The 17154-nt window shown below is 36.0% G+C and overlaps 1 protein-coding gene across 3 annotated transcripts in view; it reads left to right on the forward strand.

Moving 5' to 3' along the window:
* EPHA3 (EPH receptor A3) overlaps nt 1–17154 on the forward strand; it is a 359464-nt gene that overhangs the window by 326542 nt on the left and 15768 nt on the right. For all 3 annotated transcript variants that reach the window (XM_025377671.1, XM_025377673.1, XM_025377672.1), the window contains exons 14-15: nt 6117–6266; nt 7052–7245. In XM_025377671.1, coding sequence (XP_025233456.1) covers nt 6117–6266; nt 7052–7245 — 344 coding nt within the window. The remainder of the gene's footprint in view (nt 1–6116; nt 6267–7051; nt 7246–17154) is intronic.

Consider the following 17154-nt stretch of genomic DNA (forward strand, 5'->3'; position numbering starts at 1 on the left):
TGTCCATGTGTGTAAACTAAAATTATTCTTTAATTAATTATAGTTTTAGGTTGGTAAAGTACCTACAACATTAATATTGAAGCAGTTGATGTAGAATGTGTATTGTTTATGGAGTCAAATGAAAATATTTACAGCATTCTACAAACTCTAAAACATATGATCCATACAACATCTTGTGACATATTTTCATAATTCTACAGATACTCTAAAAAAGTTGATGCTCAGTGAATCTTATATTAATATTAACTATCATTGTGGAGTTTTTCAAATATATTGATGTAACAACACTATTAAATAGTAGCATAAGAAAAAAGAGGACATTAGAAAGCAGCAAGATTTAATAAAATAAACTATTATGCTTATATTGGCTCATTCACATTCACATACATTATGAAAAATTAGACTAAACTCATTATCAACTGAAAATGAACTGCACATTTAAAATGCTCAAAATGATCAGAAATCTTTAGTAAAATCTACTTTGCTAAGTCCACAAAATTATAAATCATATTCTCACTTGACAGAACAGCATGCTGTTTTGCAAGCAATAAAGTGTTGTAAACAGCAGAGGTAGAAAATAAGACACATTTTAAACTGGGGAATGCAGTGGTGAAGCGGGGCAGGTGGTTATTCCTCTAGACATCCCAGATCAGCAGGATAGTAAAGCAGTAGAAGGATCACAGAAGATGGAGTGACCAACTCTTGCTGGAAGACTCCCAAATGTTCACCCAAAGAGTTTACGTTTGACCAAGATGTTCAGATAAGAACTTTACCAGTTACAGAAAGCAGGAAAAAAAAAAAAAAAAAGCCTCCCAAGAAGAAAGACCATGTCTTTGGGAAGATAGCGTATATACAGGGGGAATTCAATTCAGATCACTGAGCATCTATTGAATGCCTAAACTGCACATCTGCCAAGATAACACCTAAAAAAGAAAATTGCTCTCTGTAGTGAATGTGTATTGTTTATGGAGAGCACAAGTTCATGTGAGTTAATACTCTTTATCTTCAGCTTTGTAATCTATTCAGTTTTTCATAAGCTTATGATTTCAAATTATAGTTTGGGTTTAGTATTTTTATTTGTTGCAGTTGATATGACAGGCACTACTACTACTACTTTTACTAGTGTTGAACACAAAGAGTTTGAAACTACCATGAAGAATTTAAAGAGTTTATGAGAATGGATGCATCTACCTTTTCTTAAATTCCGTAATCATTTTGCTGATTTGAAATTTCACCTGTAGTTTGATTTTTTTTTACTTCAAATTAAATGTGTACCATGTTGGTTTATTATTCTTTTATTTTTAAAGCCAGAGCAACTTGGTATTATTTGCTTGCCATAGAATAAGAGAAGTTTTAACACTTTCTTTTTATCTGATTTAGTATTAATTGCTAAATTTGAATTGTTTTGTAGCTAACAGTGAGCTTTCCCTAATAGTGTCATTTAATAAATTTGTTACATCAACAATAAATGTATCAATTAAAGGGAACTGAAAGGAAGGAACGGGCATAACATTTATTGAACACGCTATTAAGGAGCAGACACTTTTTTAGTTGCTTTATATATATGATAAATTCATGACAAATGACAAAATTTTCTAAATAATAATATATAATTCTTAATCATCTTTATTCTCTTCCTGATTCCCTCAATGATGGATGGTGTCATTTGCAATATGGTTAGCTAGAAAAGAGATAAGAGTCTTGAATCTGTGATTATTTCATTATTGGAGTTAAACTAATCAGTCTAATAAGCTACGTATTAGCAGATAATGAAAATTCTCTAATGAGAAGGCCAAATGTTTCATGAATATTGAATAAATTATGGGCTAAATAGCTAACTGTTGGCCAGGTGCGATGGCTCACACCTGTAACCCCAGCACTTTGGTAGGTGGAGGCGTGTGGAGCACTTGAGGCCAGGAGTTAGAGACCAGCCTGGCCAACATGGCAAAACCTTGTCTCTACTAAAAGTACGAAATTTAGCCAGGCTTGGTGGCGCACACCTCTAATCCCAGACACTAAGGAGGCTGAGGCACAAGAATTGCTTGGGTCTGAGAGGGGGAGGTTGCAGTGAGCCGAGAATGCATGGCACCACTGCACTCCAGACCTAACTGTCTATGAACTTCAGCAGTAACAATGGGCAAGGAAACAACACTCATTCACATTTTCTTCTAAATAAAGAGTTTAAATTAGTCCCAGCTCTTGTTTTAGAATGAATTGTTTGGATGTCATACATAAAAATATAAATTAAGAGTTTTCCATTAAAAATAAAAATAAATATGTTTACTTCTAAGTACATAAGCTCAATTAACGGTGACCTGGGATGGAATCTGGACAGCGAGGAAAAGAACTGGTACACCAATTGATCAATAGCAGTATCTGGATAAATTAAGGAAACATTTAAAGCACTGCACCCTAGTTTCATTGTTGAACTGATTGAATGCCACTTACTTTTTGTGTGTTTGTAATAACATGTCCAAACTCAAATGAAAAATAAATTAGATTGCCTCACTTCCTCATGCTTTCCCATAAGGGCAGCAACTGAACCCTTGATACAGTTAAGAGACAAAAAGGAAAAGGAAAGTGTAAATCGAAAACCTGAATGACACAAGTAAAAAGACCATATCTACATTTCCAAAGCTAGCAAATCTTGTAGCAAGAGGCCTTTGTCATTTCACAGGTATCTACTGCACAATGTGGCCATGATACTTTTCCAAGGTACCACAGTGAGCTAAGAGCCAGAATATTTTGTTAAAAATTAGTGCAAAGTTAAAGATAGTGTATAGGTCACCTGATCAGCAAGTATGCTACATTTAAAGGTTTAAAGTTGTCATTCTAACAATAATGTGTGCGTGTGTGTGTGTGTGTGCGTGCAGGCTACAACAATTACAGAATACAACCGGAAGAGCAGAATTGAAAATTTAAGTTTTTCTTATTAAGATAATTCACTATACATTTTTCCAAACATATATCTCTTTGTGTAAGTTTTAAACATTTTAATAAGATTTACACAGGTGTAAGCAAATAGACCATATCTAGTTGGAAAATATTCTGGAAATAATTTGGTTGAATCTATAACCATGTACTGCATTAGAGAACATACTGTACAAGTCCCAGGCAAGTTAAGAGATTCAGGTGAGTGAAGCTTTCCTTGAAGATATGATTATGCGACACAGCAGTTACCTCTCCAACATTATTGTGTCTGCATTTAGAACAGCGCAAAAGAGGATTCTCCTTCCAAGTTTAAACAGAAACATGGCTCTGTTCTTCCTAAAAAAGATCACCTTTCAGTATATCGCTATTTTAAGAAATTCTATTAATCTCAACGCTCTTGTCTCTGGAAAATGGTGAAGAAACACTTAAAATGAAACAACTCTTCTGTGTTTCTTTTTAACCCTGACTGAATTAAACCAAATAAATACACTTCTCTTTCATGGCTGTCAGCAACCTATTGTTTTTTTTCTTATGACTCTATTTTAGTTTCAACTAGAGACCTCAGTAAGGCAACAAATATCTGGGCCTAATATTTTCTAAATAGGTACAAAGTTTTCAGCATAGAAAGGGCCTTTTTTTCCTTTTTTTTTTCCCCCTTTTTAGTGCCATTTAAGTACACTTTACACTTTCAGTATTACTGTAAGTATACTGAAACGATCCTTTCAGTATAAGTATACTTATATACTTTCAGTAATACTCAAAGTATCCTTTCAGTAATACTGAAAACATACTTATATACTTAATTTGGTTCTGGAAAAAGAGAAGTAGCAAAGGCGGTTAGGAAAATGACAAGTGTCTATAACAGAGATAAGATATTTAATTGAGGTTTTTAGGATACTGTATCTCCCTTGTCCTATGAATACAACTTTGTTTGACTTTTGTTAATTCTCTGAGTTCTTAAGAAGGAGAAAGTAGGCCTAGTGATTCCATTTGGTGTCCTGAGTAGATTTTGTTCAATGCTACATGTATAAGTCCGCTTTTGTCAATATCAGGGAGTAGTATTTGAAATTTTGAATTATGAAAACATAAACTTGGTCTAGGCATATGTGGATGAGTGCTTTGGCGGTTTTAGTGCACTTCGCACACTGTAGTTTATCTCCCTAACGTCCAAGGCTGTCTTTTCTCTGGCTCCAGTCTCTCCAATTTGATTTGTTTTACTTCATCAATAGAAACTGTCAACTATTCTTCACCTGGTACCTTCTTAGGAAGGTTGTGTTCACTGTGCGTCTTTGCATGCTTATTCTTCCTGCTGTTGGTGCTTTTCCATTTCCTCAATTCTCTGCGCAGTTTCATGCATTCTTCATGACTGTGTAAGCTCTACCTTTTCAAAGAGCTTCTGGCAGTACTCTCCCTGAGTAGCTCACTTGTGCCAAAACAGCAAGGAGAAGTGCTCGGTTTTACTGAGTTAGTTCCCATCTTAGCACTCTCCTAGCCAGGATAAAGTTTCCCAAGTGTATCTGTGATTAAATAAAAATTGGACATTTTAGCTTCCTCTTCCATTATATTTCTTCACACCGGAAGCTGTTTTTCTAGAACATAGAGTTTTCTCCTCTGTGCTTTGATTTATGCCATTGGCTCAGAATATGAGAGTATTGAGCTAACATTTATTGAGTCCTTACTTGTCCTAGGAAGAAGCCCAAAGATTTTACTGCAATCTGTCGTTTAGTCCCACAACAATGCTATGAATCAGGACTATTACATTCTCGGTAACAGATGAGGCTCACATTCCAGCATAACAAGGCTTAGAAACTTGTCTCCTAAGTTGCTAATCCATTTGTGTAAAGCACTGTATTGCCCCCTTGAGCATCACTTCAAATCCAGTGGCGTTCTATGAGGCCCAATAGAAATCGGTCATATTTTGATGAACATGGCTTAAGATTTTGATGATGTGAGTTCTTTGAAATATCCATCCCTTTTTTCTTATATCAAATATTGTACTCATCTTTCAAGTGACTCCACTTGAAATTGAGGTCACTTAATTCATAAGTGACCTCCTCAGTTTCTCTAGTGAGAATCTTGGCTCCTCGTTCCACATCCACAGTGGATTTTACTACTGTCTTACTAATCAGGGTAAGGTCCATGGACCAGCATCACATGGAGTTTGAAATGCAGACACTGACTACACACTCAACCTCCTGAATCCAAATTTTCATTTTGCTGGGAGTAAGCTGTATATGATTTATATGCATTATAAAGTTTGAAAAGCAGTGTGCTAGATACCTATTTCATTCTGTATTTAGTTTTTTGCAGTAACTCATTATTACTCCTGTTTGCCTGACACTTTCCAAACAAAAGAGCCACTATGTTATTTATAATTGTTTCACCCAAAATAACTAGCATAATACTTCCTATATGGTTGACAATCCGTACATCTTTATTAAATGTATTTATTGAACTAAGAGCAAATTCCGTGGACATTACACTTTTATATCTCCCATAACTCATAAAAGCAATATTATTCTCCTCTAAATTATACATTCTGGTAATGTAATTATTATGTCTAATTTATATGGTGCTTGCCTGCTATCCAGAAGACACTTCAATGATTAATGATGAAATGAAGCATGCAGTAAATTAATCAAGATGATTATTATATTGAAGAGAGTTTTAAAAAATATTTTATTTTTAGTTTATTTAGGTAACAAACACCTGTAAGTACTTATGTGCCAGGGAGTGGCCTAAGTTCTTTACAAATACGGACTTATTCACATGCTGAACTTCGATTGCTTGGTCAAGCATAAATCTGGGTTAAATCAATGAAGGTTGATTTGTGATACCTCTTTTAATTCTAATACATGTCATATCACATCTACTTCAGGTTGTTTTGTTGCAGATGATTAATTTACATGCTATAGTTGATATAAAATGTCAATATTTAAGCAATTTTCTTTTTTATATATAATTTCAAAATCCTTCCAAATTATTTGGAAGTAAAATTTGCTGTAAATGGTATGCTACTTCTGGTTGGTATTAAAATAGAATAACATCAGAATGTTTAACAGAAATGCATATTCCATTTCAGAACAGAAATACTATGAGAAATTCTGTCAGGTTTCAGACTATGTTATGTATATTATATGTTCTATGCATTGCTCATTTATGTAGACATGATTTTATATTCAAAGGGAGGGAAGATCCCAATCAGGTGGACATCACCAGAAGCTATAGCCTACCGCAAGTTCACGTCAGCCAGCGATGTGTGGAGTTACGGGATTGTTCTCTGGGAGGTGATGTCTTATGGAGAGAGACCATACTGGGAGATGTCCAATCAGGATGTAAGTATTTGTGGTCTATGAGTTATGAGTTCAGATGAAAAGATCAAGCTGTGCAAGGAAGTGGAACATAATGAAACCGGGTGACTCCTGGTTTGTAACACTGAAATAAAATATTTAGCAGCAATGAAACTGTTTCCAAGTCTCACAAGGATATTAACTATTCTTACAGATTTACATATTTCCCTCAAGCAAGGGTTTAGAAAAAAGACGAAAGAAACATTTGTAGTGAAAATGTAATGATATAAGTGACCTGTAAGATAACCTCTAGATTCTAATACACGTTGAAGTTTGAAAGTCACTGCTTTACACCATTGAAAAGTACTAATGAACTAATAGTTACTTAATTTTACAGCATTTAGGATTTTACAAAAAAAAATTACTATGATTTGAAAGGGACCATTTGACCTGTGGTATAACTAAAACCTGTATACTAATTTTGTCCATGTTCATTCATATATGTTTTTCATAGAGAACTATATAACTAAATAATAATTTCTTTATAACACTAAATTTCCTCTATCATTTAACATTTCTTTTTATTTTAACCTGCAAAGGATCTTTATATACTCTCCTTTCCTACATTTATGTTCTTTCAATCTTCCTTTATATAATATTTTAGGCATACATAATTTCTTATTTATTTGATCAGTTGTTATCCTTTTAGGCAACTGAAAATGAGAAGTTTTCCCACTTACCTTTAAAATAACCATATTTGTGAGCCCTGTCCATGAAAACGTAAAGTAAGTGACACTTCCTGGTTCCTGAAAACTTTGCTTCTCACACAGGTAATTAAAGCTGTAGATGAGGGCTATCGACTGCCACCCCCCATGGACTGCCCAGCTGCCTTGTATCAGCTGATGCTGGACTGCTGGCAGAAAGACAGGAACAACAGACCGAAGTTTGAGCAGATAGTGAGCATTCTGGACAAGCTTATCCGGAATCCCGGCAGCCTGAAGATCATCACCAGTGCAGCAGCAAGGTGACACATTCAATTTGGTATCCTGCATTCACTCTGAAATTTGTGTTTGCTATCTCCAAGATGTTAATATTTTTGGCCCACCCCACAAATACATTATTTGAAACTTGTATTCCACAATATTAGAGAGATGTAGTTCCCCTTTCTTTTTTAATCTTTGGAATGAATTCTCCTGCTCCTTAATGGGAATGATGAAATTCTGAGATATGTTTTAACATGTATCTTGACTCTACCTTCAGGCTTGTTTAAGTCTTTGGGAAATAGGAATACTGGTGGGGTGCGATGTCTCATGCCCGTAATCCAAGCACTTTGATGGATCACTTGAGGTCAGGAGTTCGAGACCAGCCTGGCAACATAATGAAATGCCGTTCCTACTAAAACCACAAAAATTACCCTGGTGTGGTGGCAGGAACCTGTAATCCTAGCTACTTGGGAGGCTGAGGCTGGAGAATCTGTGAACCTGGGAGGCAGATGTTGCAGTGAGCTGATATCATGCCACTGCTCTCCAGCCTGGTCAACAGAGTGAGACTCTGTCTCTAAATAAATAAAATAAATAAATATACTGATCACATACTTCTTTTCACCCTTCATGACTAAAGCAGTCCTGATTCATCTTTCATTTGAAATAATGAAAAAGAAATTATCCAAAATATTGCACTGACTAGCAACATGCAAGTTTTCCCCAGTTAATTAAACAAATGTTTGTTTAATCCATATTGCATACCAATTACTTTGCTAGACACCATTGAATATAAAACTAAGAGTAAGATAAAGCCAGTGCCCCTGGACAACACCACAAATGTTAATATTCTACAGCTATAATGCAATCCTGGATGCACAAAGTCTATTTAATTTTATGCATATTCCTCTAGGTTAAGAACCACTGAGTTCTCTCAGTGTTTAGAAGAATGTAAATTAAAGTGTATCTACAAAGTACAGTGGAAGAAAGAAGGAAGAAGAGATTAATTTTGTCAGAGGCCATATAAGAAGAAAATAAATATTAATGTATTTAGTGCCTCTCAGAGTAATTAAAGGCAAAGATATCTTGTTTAATAATTTTGATTCTCATTGCACGCATATGAAAAAAGTTCTTTTACATTTTGATAATGCATTCTTCTACAGGCTTTTAATTTTTCTTTCTGATTTGTCACGTAAGTTAGTACATATTTTATACTTTTAAAACATTCCTCTTGACAACTAGAGAGAGAAGCATTTCAGACCTATTTGGGACCTCTAGCGATATGCCTACTCAATGGCTTGGACTTGTGAGTTCAATAATATCTTGATTGGTACAATGGAGTTTTATCAGGAATGATGACTTGTGGGTTATTGTGCCTTCTTTGCATAACCAGTTGCTTCTCAATATTGATTCTCAATTGTGCCAGTTTTAGGTCTCAATAATACTATCCTGCCCTGTTGTTTCCATTGCTACAAAGCTTACTGACTAAAGCTGGCATTCAATGCATGGGAAATTCCTTGGTTTCTGCCTGAAGTTATCTGTTTGAAGATCAAGCAGGGCGTGTGTGTGTGTGTGTGTGTGTGTGTGTGTGTGTGTGTGAGTGAATATGTAAGTACATTACAAGTTTGATTAACCATGCCTCAGTATCATATTTTTGTTAAAAAATCAATCATATTTAACACTATATTTTAAGATGTCAAAAATCAATGCCCCTGAAATCCACAGGGAATAAAACAGCAAAATTTTAACATATAAACTTTTTTTATCCGTTCTTCTGTCAGTGGATACCTATGTTGATTCCATATCTTGGCTATTGAGAATAATGCTGCAATGAACATGGGAATATAGATATCTCTTTGAAATACTGACTTCATTTCCTTTGGCTATATACCCAGAGTGGGATTGCTGGATCATATGGTGATTCTATTTTTAGTTTTTTGTGGAACCTTCATTTTTTTTTTCCATATGGCTGTCCCAATTTACATTTCCTTACTTGCCAGTGTTCCCTTTCTCCACATCTTCACTAACAGTTGTTATCTTTGGACTTTTTGATAATAGCCATCGTAACAAGTGTGAGGTGATAGATCATTGTGATTTTGATTTTCATTTCTCTAATGATTAGCAATGTTGACCACCTTTACATAAACCTATTGGCCATTTGTCTTCCTCAGAAAAAAATATCAATCAGGTCCTTTGCCCATTTTTAATAGGGGTATTATTATTTTTGCTATCAAGTTGTATGAGTTCCTTATATACATTGGATATTAGCCATCTATGAGATATATTGATTGTAAACATTTTCTCTTCTTCTGTGGATTGCCTTTCATTTTCTTGTTTTCTTTACTGTGCAGAAAATTTTTAGTTTAATATAATCCTCCTTGTTTAATTTGGCTTTGGTTCCTATGATTTTGGTGTCATCTCTACAAAATTGTTGCTAAGACCAGTGTCATAGAACTTTCTTCCTGTGTTTGCTTCTAGAAGCTTTACAGTATTAGGTCTTCAGTTTACCCATTTCGTGTTGATTATATTGAGTGCACATTACCCAGTTTTTACATAATAGTTGAAAAAGTTAAGTAGGAGAATCATAAACAAGATCTTAATATCAGTATATAAAAATCATAGATTATTTATTGAAAATAACACTTAGGAATCACTACGATTGAATCTAGTAATAAGTCCTTAAATAAAACTACCCGTAACTTATTCCATAAGGATAAATCTCTATCCCAAACTTCACAGAGACTGTGTAGACTCTTAGAAATTCACCTGACAGTTTAACAACTAACAGGATGACAAACCTGTCCTTCCCTGGGCCATGTGGTCCTCATTTTGTACTCTGAAGCCATTTATTTTGATCTTTACAGCGTAGATAGTAATCACAGGAAAAAAAAGGCTTTACCTATCATAAAAACATTCAAACCATTTTCAAAGCAAACTCATGTAATGTAATGTAATGTAAGGATATCTAATACCAGTTTCATAGAGAAAAGTACTCTTACTATCAGATCATAATATGTGAGGCTATGTCCTAGCATCCAAATTTTAACATACTTTCATTAATTCACTTTTCCACTCTTATTGAAATATATCAAATGCTTTTTCCTTACATATTTTTCTTTAATACATGAACAAGTTTGATGTATTTTGTCATAAAACATGATTTTAGAAAAAAAATCAATATTTTCTATGAAAAGACAGCCATCTTAATGTACAGCATATAAACATTTTGGCAATTCCATTTATATTTTTACTTATTACCATCAAAATGCACAATGGGTTCGATTTTGTCATAATGCATTTATTATTGACAGCCTCACACTACTATATGCAACTATGTCGAGAATGGTTTTTCTCTTTAGAAAATTTGCTTTCCTCCTTTTGACAATGATTATTTCATCCTTTTCATAACTGATTAAAATGACCCACTTCTGTAATTTTTAGTGATGTCCCTGCCAAATGCTTTATTGAGAAAATAAGCCATTAGATGGGGACTTCCCACAGCAAAACAGAAATGTATTGGCACCTGCACCTACCCATATTGTCCTTCTTTCCTCTAATTATAAAAGGAAGTGTCCCTCTATTTGTCAGAGGCTAATCCTCTACTCTCCCTCTCTCCCTGTCTCCCTCTCTCTCTTCTACATATCCGGGCTCTTTCTTTATGCAGGATCATTGCCACAAACATATGTTCTATTATATTCTTTCTCGTTATCTTATTCTTATCACCAGGGGAACGTGTTACACATACAAGTATCCAGGTCTATCCCAAGAATCTCCAGGAAAAGAGAATGGAGTTTGGATACTTTATAAAAACTTTAGGTGATTTTTTTTTTCTCATCTGGAAAATTTAGGAGATATTGCTTGTCAGTATTACCCCTGCTGGCCCCACATCTCTGCCAACTACTTCCCTACTTCTCTAACACTCTTCACAGCCAAACTTCTCAAATAATGGACACACAGACACAAAGTCAATATTCTGAAAATTTATCAATTTTCTCCCCCGGCCTGATCCTTCCACTGCTTAATTAACTGCATATACCAGCAGCTACCCATTCACCTAACCAGGAATTGGAGCAACTCTTGGGACCTCTTTCTTGCCCTCCACACTGTGATCATCTGGATCAATGAGATCTATCTCTACCCCTTTTCACTGAAAACGTTTTCCTCATGGCTGTTTCATCTTCTGACCTGGACCACTGCACTAGGCTCCTAACTTGTCCCCTGTTTTGATTGCTGTCGAACTCCAAACATTTTTTTGCACAGCCTCCAGAATCTTCTTATCAAAACATATATGATATAGTTTTAGCCACTTGTTTATAATCAATATTGAATTCATGTTACATTTATGAAAAATTCTAGTCTCCTTTTGATTGTTTAAAAAGCCCTGCTGGCTGAGTGGAGTGGCTCGAAACTGCCACACTAGCTACACAGGAGACTGAGGCTAGAGGATAACTTGTGGCTAGGAGTTGGAGACCAGTCTGGGTGTCTCCAACACCAGACTGGTCTCCAGACTGGGTGCAAGACCCCCATCTCTACAATTTTTTTTTTTAAATGGGCCGGGCATAGTGGTGTTTGCCAATGGTCCTAGCTACTCAGGAGGCTGTGGCAGAAGGATTGCCTAAGCCCAGGAGTTTGAGGTTACAGTGAGCAATGATAGCAACACTGCACTCAGCCTGGGTGACAAAGCAAGACCCTGCCTCTTGAAAAAATGTATAAATTAATTTAAAATAAAATTTTGAAAAGTCTTGCTTCTCCAACGTTATTTATTTTATTCAAGTAAATTTTATTCACCAACTATTTTTATATAATACAATGAGATGACTATAGTCAATAATACCTTAATTGTGTATTTTAAAATAAATAGTGTTTTCTGCCCCTCTTTATTATATACCAGTCTCCCATGTGCAAGGGATAGACTCTGAAGAAAAATAAAGAGGAAAAATATGATCCCTGCCCTCCTGAAGCTTACATGATAGAAGATGCACAGTAAACAACAGACAAGTACAGACCAGAGGAGGGAAATCAGTAAATGGCCGTGATGGGCAATAAGGAGTAGCTGGGAAAGAGTCTGAGGAGTTGATGTTTGAGACCTGCAGGAAGGGAGTGAGCCAACTGTGTAAGCTCCCCCTCACCAAAAAGAATATTCTTGGCGCAGGATTAAAGAAAATGCAAAAGTCTTGAGATGAGAAAGGGTTTGGAGAGTTCTAGGAAGTGGCAGAGAAGAATGTGACTGAAGGGAGTCTGTCATGAACCTAAGGAGGTAAACAGAAGCCAGAGCACTTGAGGCTACACAGGCCATGGTGAGGACTTTGAAATATTTTTCAAATGCATGAGGAATTCATTAGGCATTTGGACCAGAGAAGTAAGATGATTTGATTTATATGGCTGCTTTGTAGAAGGAGGAGCAAAAGTTATGAGGAGGTGGGGGTCATTTTAACCCTTCGACTTGTGCCACCTTCACCTAAACAATACTCTAACCTCAGTGGCCACTTCTAGTTCCTTCAGAAAGCAAAAGCATTTCAGAAGATTGTAGCATATGCTGTTTGCGTTGTCTCAGATTCTCCTTTGCACCTTTCTTCCTTAAGGAAGCAACTTACACATCATGTATGTATTGACTCATTCTGTGGCAGCACCAGAGAAATAAAGTTTAACGTCATTATTCTTTTACAGAGCACCATATTCACGTTCTTCATCAGTATTTTAATTCTGTTTTCTGTGTTTGCGTGTGTGTGTTCTTTTAACTCCATTTTAATTCTTTTAAATCCATTTTCTCAATAAACTCTAAGCCCTGTGAGAGCACACACCATGCTTGGCTTGTATTGCCAGTGCAGATTGATAATGTGTGCTCAATAAATATCTCCTAAATACCTAATAAATATTTGCTGACATCATTAGTAAATTTCCATTTCAAAAGATGCAATTTGTAGAAAAAATTCCAGTGTTTTTCTGTTCTCTGAACAGATTTTTTTATAGATATTGGTCGTATGGTAAAAGCCTAAAGCTGTTCTCCTAAGCAAAATTGTACATGTGTACCTTTCTGTCAACTCAAGTCCAGAAATACACTCCTAAAAATATAATAGGAGACTTCAAAACTGAATTCGTGGCTGGTACAAAGCACTCAAGTTTCTGAATGATGTAGTTACTAAGATCAGTGCATAGAACTGTGTTTATACATGTACCCTGTAGTGTCCTTTAAGAAAAACAACATCATTCTGATAGAAATGATGTTTCTTCAGTCTTTCTGGATTTAGTAAGTTTTATGGTCAAATTTTAACTTTTTCTTGGTGACTGAGTACCTTTTGAAACTAATTGTTTGTATTTAAAAACATTGTTGCATATACTGCAATAGAAGTCTTTTTATAATGCATCATTTCACTTTTCAGCCTTCATTAGAGTTGATGATTTATAGCAGTATCATTCTCAAAGAATCTTCCACCGAGAGTGTCTCTTTGAATATAATCACTGAAGTGGGGAAGGTGGAAAAACTGATGGTCAGGGTGGGCCAGATCAAACAATTACTTAGATGCTGCAAGGGTGATGATAACGGAAGGAAAGTTATATTAAACTTTGTGTTATGCTTGTTTCCTAGTCATTGATTAATTTTTTCTAAAAGTAGAGTCAATCTTAAGAGATGTGAGAGTTTTAAGTTTTGATTGTACATCAGTACAAGGCTACAGATGTTTATTCAACAATAACCTTGTGAGACACTATGTTAGGTCCTGTGATGATTATATAGATAACAGACGTAGCTTCCACCCTCAACAGCTTAAATGTGGAAGAAAAAAGAATATTCAGAAAACTATAATACCCCTCAGAAAATGTAATTATTAGAGCAAAAATAAACAGAGTTCGGGAACCCTGAGGGGAGGTGAGTTTACTTTTATATTTGGAGTTTTCTGGCATTTGTATGTAAAGGGGACTTTCAGATAGTGGATGAAATTTCTACAGGCAGGTAACAGGAAAATAGATTGGGGGAACACTACAGAAAAGGGAAGACACACAAATGGGTAGGATGCTTCCAAATCACATCGCATAATGCAGTTTTGCTAGACTATAGGATAAAAAAAGGAAATTATGGGGAAAAAGCCTGATAGATCAGGGATCCTCAGCCCCTGTGCCACGGACTGATACCAGGCTGTGGCCTGTTAGGAACCAAGTGGCAAAGCAGAAGGCGAATGGCGGGCTGGCGAGCCTTACCGCCTGAGCTCTACCTCCTGTCAGATCAGCAGAGGCATTAGATTCTCACAGCAGTGCAAACCCTCTTGTGAACTGCACACGCGAGGAATCTAGGTTGCGCACTCCTTATGATAATCTAATGCCTGATGATCTGGGGCAGAACGGTTTCATACTGAAACCATCCCCCACCACACCCGCATTCGTGGAAAGATTGTCTTCCATGAAACTGGCCTCTGGTGCCAAACAGGTTGGGGACCACTGCGATAGCTGATTCACCAGGTCATGGAAGAGTAAATGTCATTTCTAGACATTTGGGCTTTTATCCATAAGGAAAGGGGAGACATTGAAGTTACTTAAGTGATATGTTGCACTGTGTGTAGGGAATAGTTCTTTGGCAGCTACTTCTGGAAAGGGCTGGAGGTGACGGGATTCATATGAGAGAATTAGGATTTCACTAATCTGAGAAAAGGACCTGCTATGGTAGAGCAGCGAAAATAGACAGTGTGTGAATTCAAAATGTTTTATTAAAGTGAATTCTATAGGACATAGTGACTGAGATGCACAGAGTGACAGAGAAGGTATCAAATAATTCTTCCACGTTCTGAATGTACAGCCTTCTCATTGACAGTGGTAGAAGAACAGAAGGAAGAACAGGTCTGCCATGCAGATAAGCATTCTTGGAAATAGTCAAGAAACTAATTTAAATGTTGGTATGCCTCCTGTTTCCATTGTATGTAACAAGGTGTAGTGGCAGCCAATCCAGATTTTAGGCACCTTGTAAGGGGCTGTGGAGCCAGTCAGTGACAGGAAATGGCAATATGAGAAGGAAAACAAATATGAAACATTCATTAATATCTCAGAATGTGAACTCACTACATTGACTTCCACCAATAGAGAAAGAAAATTCCCTTTATTTTGAGCTTTGGAGAGCAGTACGAATTATATCACAGAAGGATGTGAAGCGGTAGGTAGAAAAGAGGAACAATCAGGGTGATAGGATGAGGTTCGACTACTGCAGAAAACCACAGTGCAAGCCGCTTCCAAAAAGTGGATACACATTGTGTTATCAAAAGCTGAAAAAGGGAAGGAAAAACAAAAACTGAGGGAAAAGACTTCCAGTTAAAAAGTAGAAGGATTTATAATTCATTGGGTATATACCCAGTAATGGGATTGCTGGGTCAAATGACATTTCTGGTTCTATATCCTTGAGGAATCGCCACACTGTCTTCCACAGTGGTTGAACTAATATGCACTCCCACCAACAGTGTAAAAGTGTTCCTATTTCTTTGCATCTTCGCTGGCATCTGTTATTTCTAGACTTTTTAATGATCGACATTCTAACTGGCGTGCACACATATGTTTATTGCAGCACTATTTACAATAGCAAAAACCTGGAACCAACCCAAATGCCCATCAATGATAGAATAAATAAAGAAAATGTGGCACATATACACCATGGAATACTATGCAGCCTTAAAAAATGAGTTCATGTCCCTTGCAGGGACAGGAATGAAGCGGGAGACCGTCGTTCTCCGCAAACTAACACAGGAACAGAAAACCAAACACTGCATGTTCTCACTCATAAGTGGTAGTTGAACAATGAGAACACATGGACACAGGGAGATGAGCATCACACACCAGGGCCTATCAGATGGTCAGGGGCAAGGGAAGGGATAGCATTAGGACAAATACCTAACGCATGTGGAGCTTCAAACCTAGATGATGGGTTAATAGGTGCAGCAAACCACCATGTCATATGTGTACCTGTGTAACAAAACTGAAGGTTCAGCACATGTGTCCCAGAACTTAAAGTTAAAAAAAAAAAAAAAAAAAAAAAAAGAAGAAGAAGGAACATTGAGGTATTAAGATAACTATTTTGAATTTTGGAATAATATATATGACATTGTGAGAGACCTAATTATAAAATTGGATAATGAAAAAGACAAGGCAAAAAAAGAAGATGTGCATAAAAGAATGAAAAAAGAGCTCTCCTCTCTTTTTTTAAGAATCAAAAAAACTTTCTTCTTTCTTCTCGTTCTCCCTTTCTCTCTCTCTCTTTCTTTCTCTTTCTTTCTTTTTCTTCTTTCCTTTCTCTCTGTCTCTCTTTCTCTCTTTCTTTTTCTTTTCTATCTCTCTTTCTTTCTTTTCTGTTCTTTTTTTCTTTTTTTTTTTGACAGTTTCACTCTTGTCGCCCAGGCTGGCATGCAATGGTGTGACCCTCGCCTCCCAGATTCAGGCGATTTTCCTGCCTCAGCCTCCCAAGTATCTGGAATTATAGGCACTCCCCACCTTGCCTGACTAATGTTTGTATTCTTAGTAGAGACGGGGTTTCACTATGTTGACCAGGCTGGTCTTGAACTCCTGACCGCAGGTGATCCACCTGCCTTGGCCTTTCAAATTGCTGAGATTACAGGCACCAGCCACCATGCCCGGTCCAAAGGAATGTTGCTTAAAGATGTTCTTGATAGAAAATGCCACTATGAAAATAAATAGAAAATAGTCTTAAAATAAAAAATATTCTTTAACTTCCCAACACATTATTTTGTACATATAAGTGAAATACACATTTATTTTTTGAAAACGTATTGTGAAAGATTATTTTTATAATATAACTTGTAGATTTAAATAAATTTATTCACTTATTTTTATAAATGAAGCTAAATTAAAAGTTAAGACTAGTAAAAGAAAAATAAGAATGAGTTTCTACTCAAGTAGTAAGATACCCTTTTTATTTTTGAAAATACAAGATTTTTATCATTGACCATATTAATTTTGAAGAG

This window comes from Theropithecus gelada, chromosome 2, assembly GCF_003255815.1.
Source record: "Theropithecus gelada isolate Dixy chromosome 2, Tgel_1.0, whole genome shotgun sequence".
Lineage (NCBI taxonomy): Eukaryota > Metazoa > Chordata > Mammalia > Primates > Cercopithecidae > Theropithecus > Theropithecus gelada.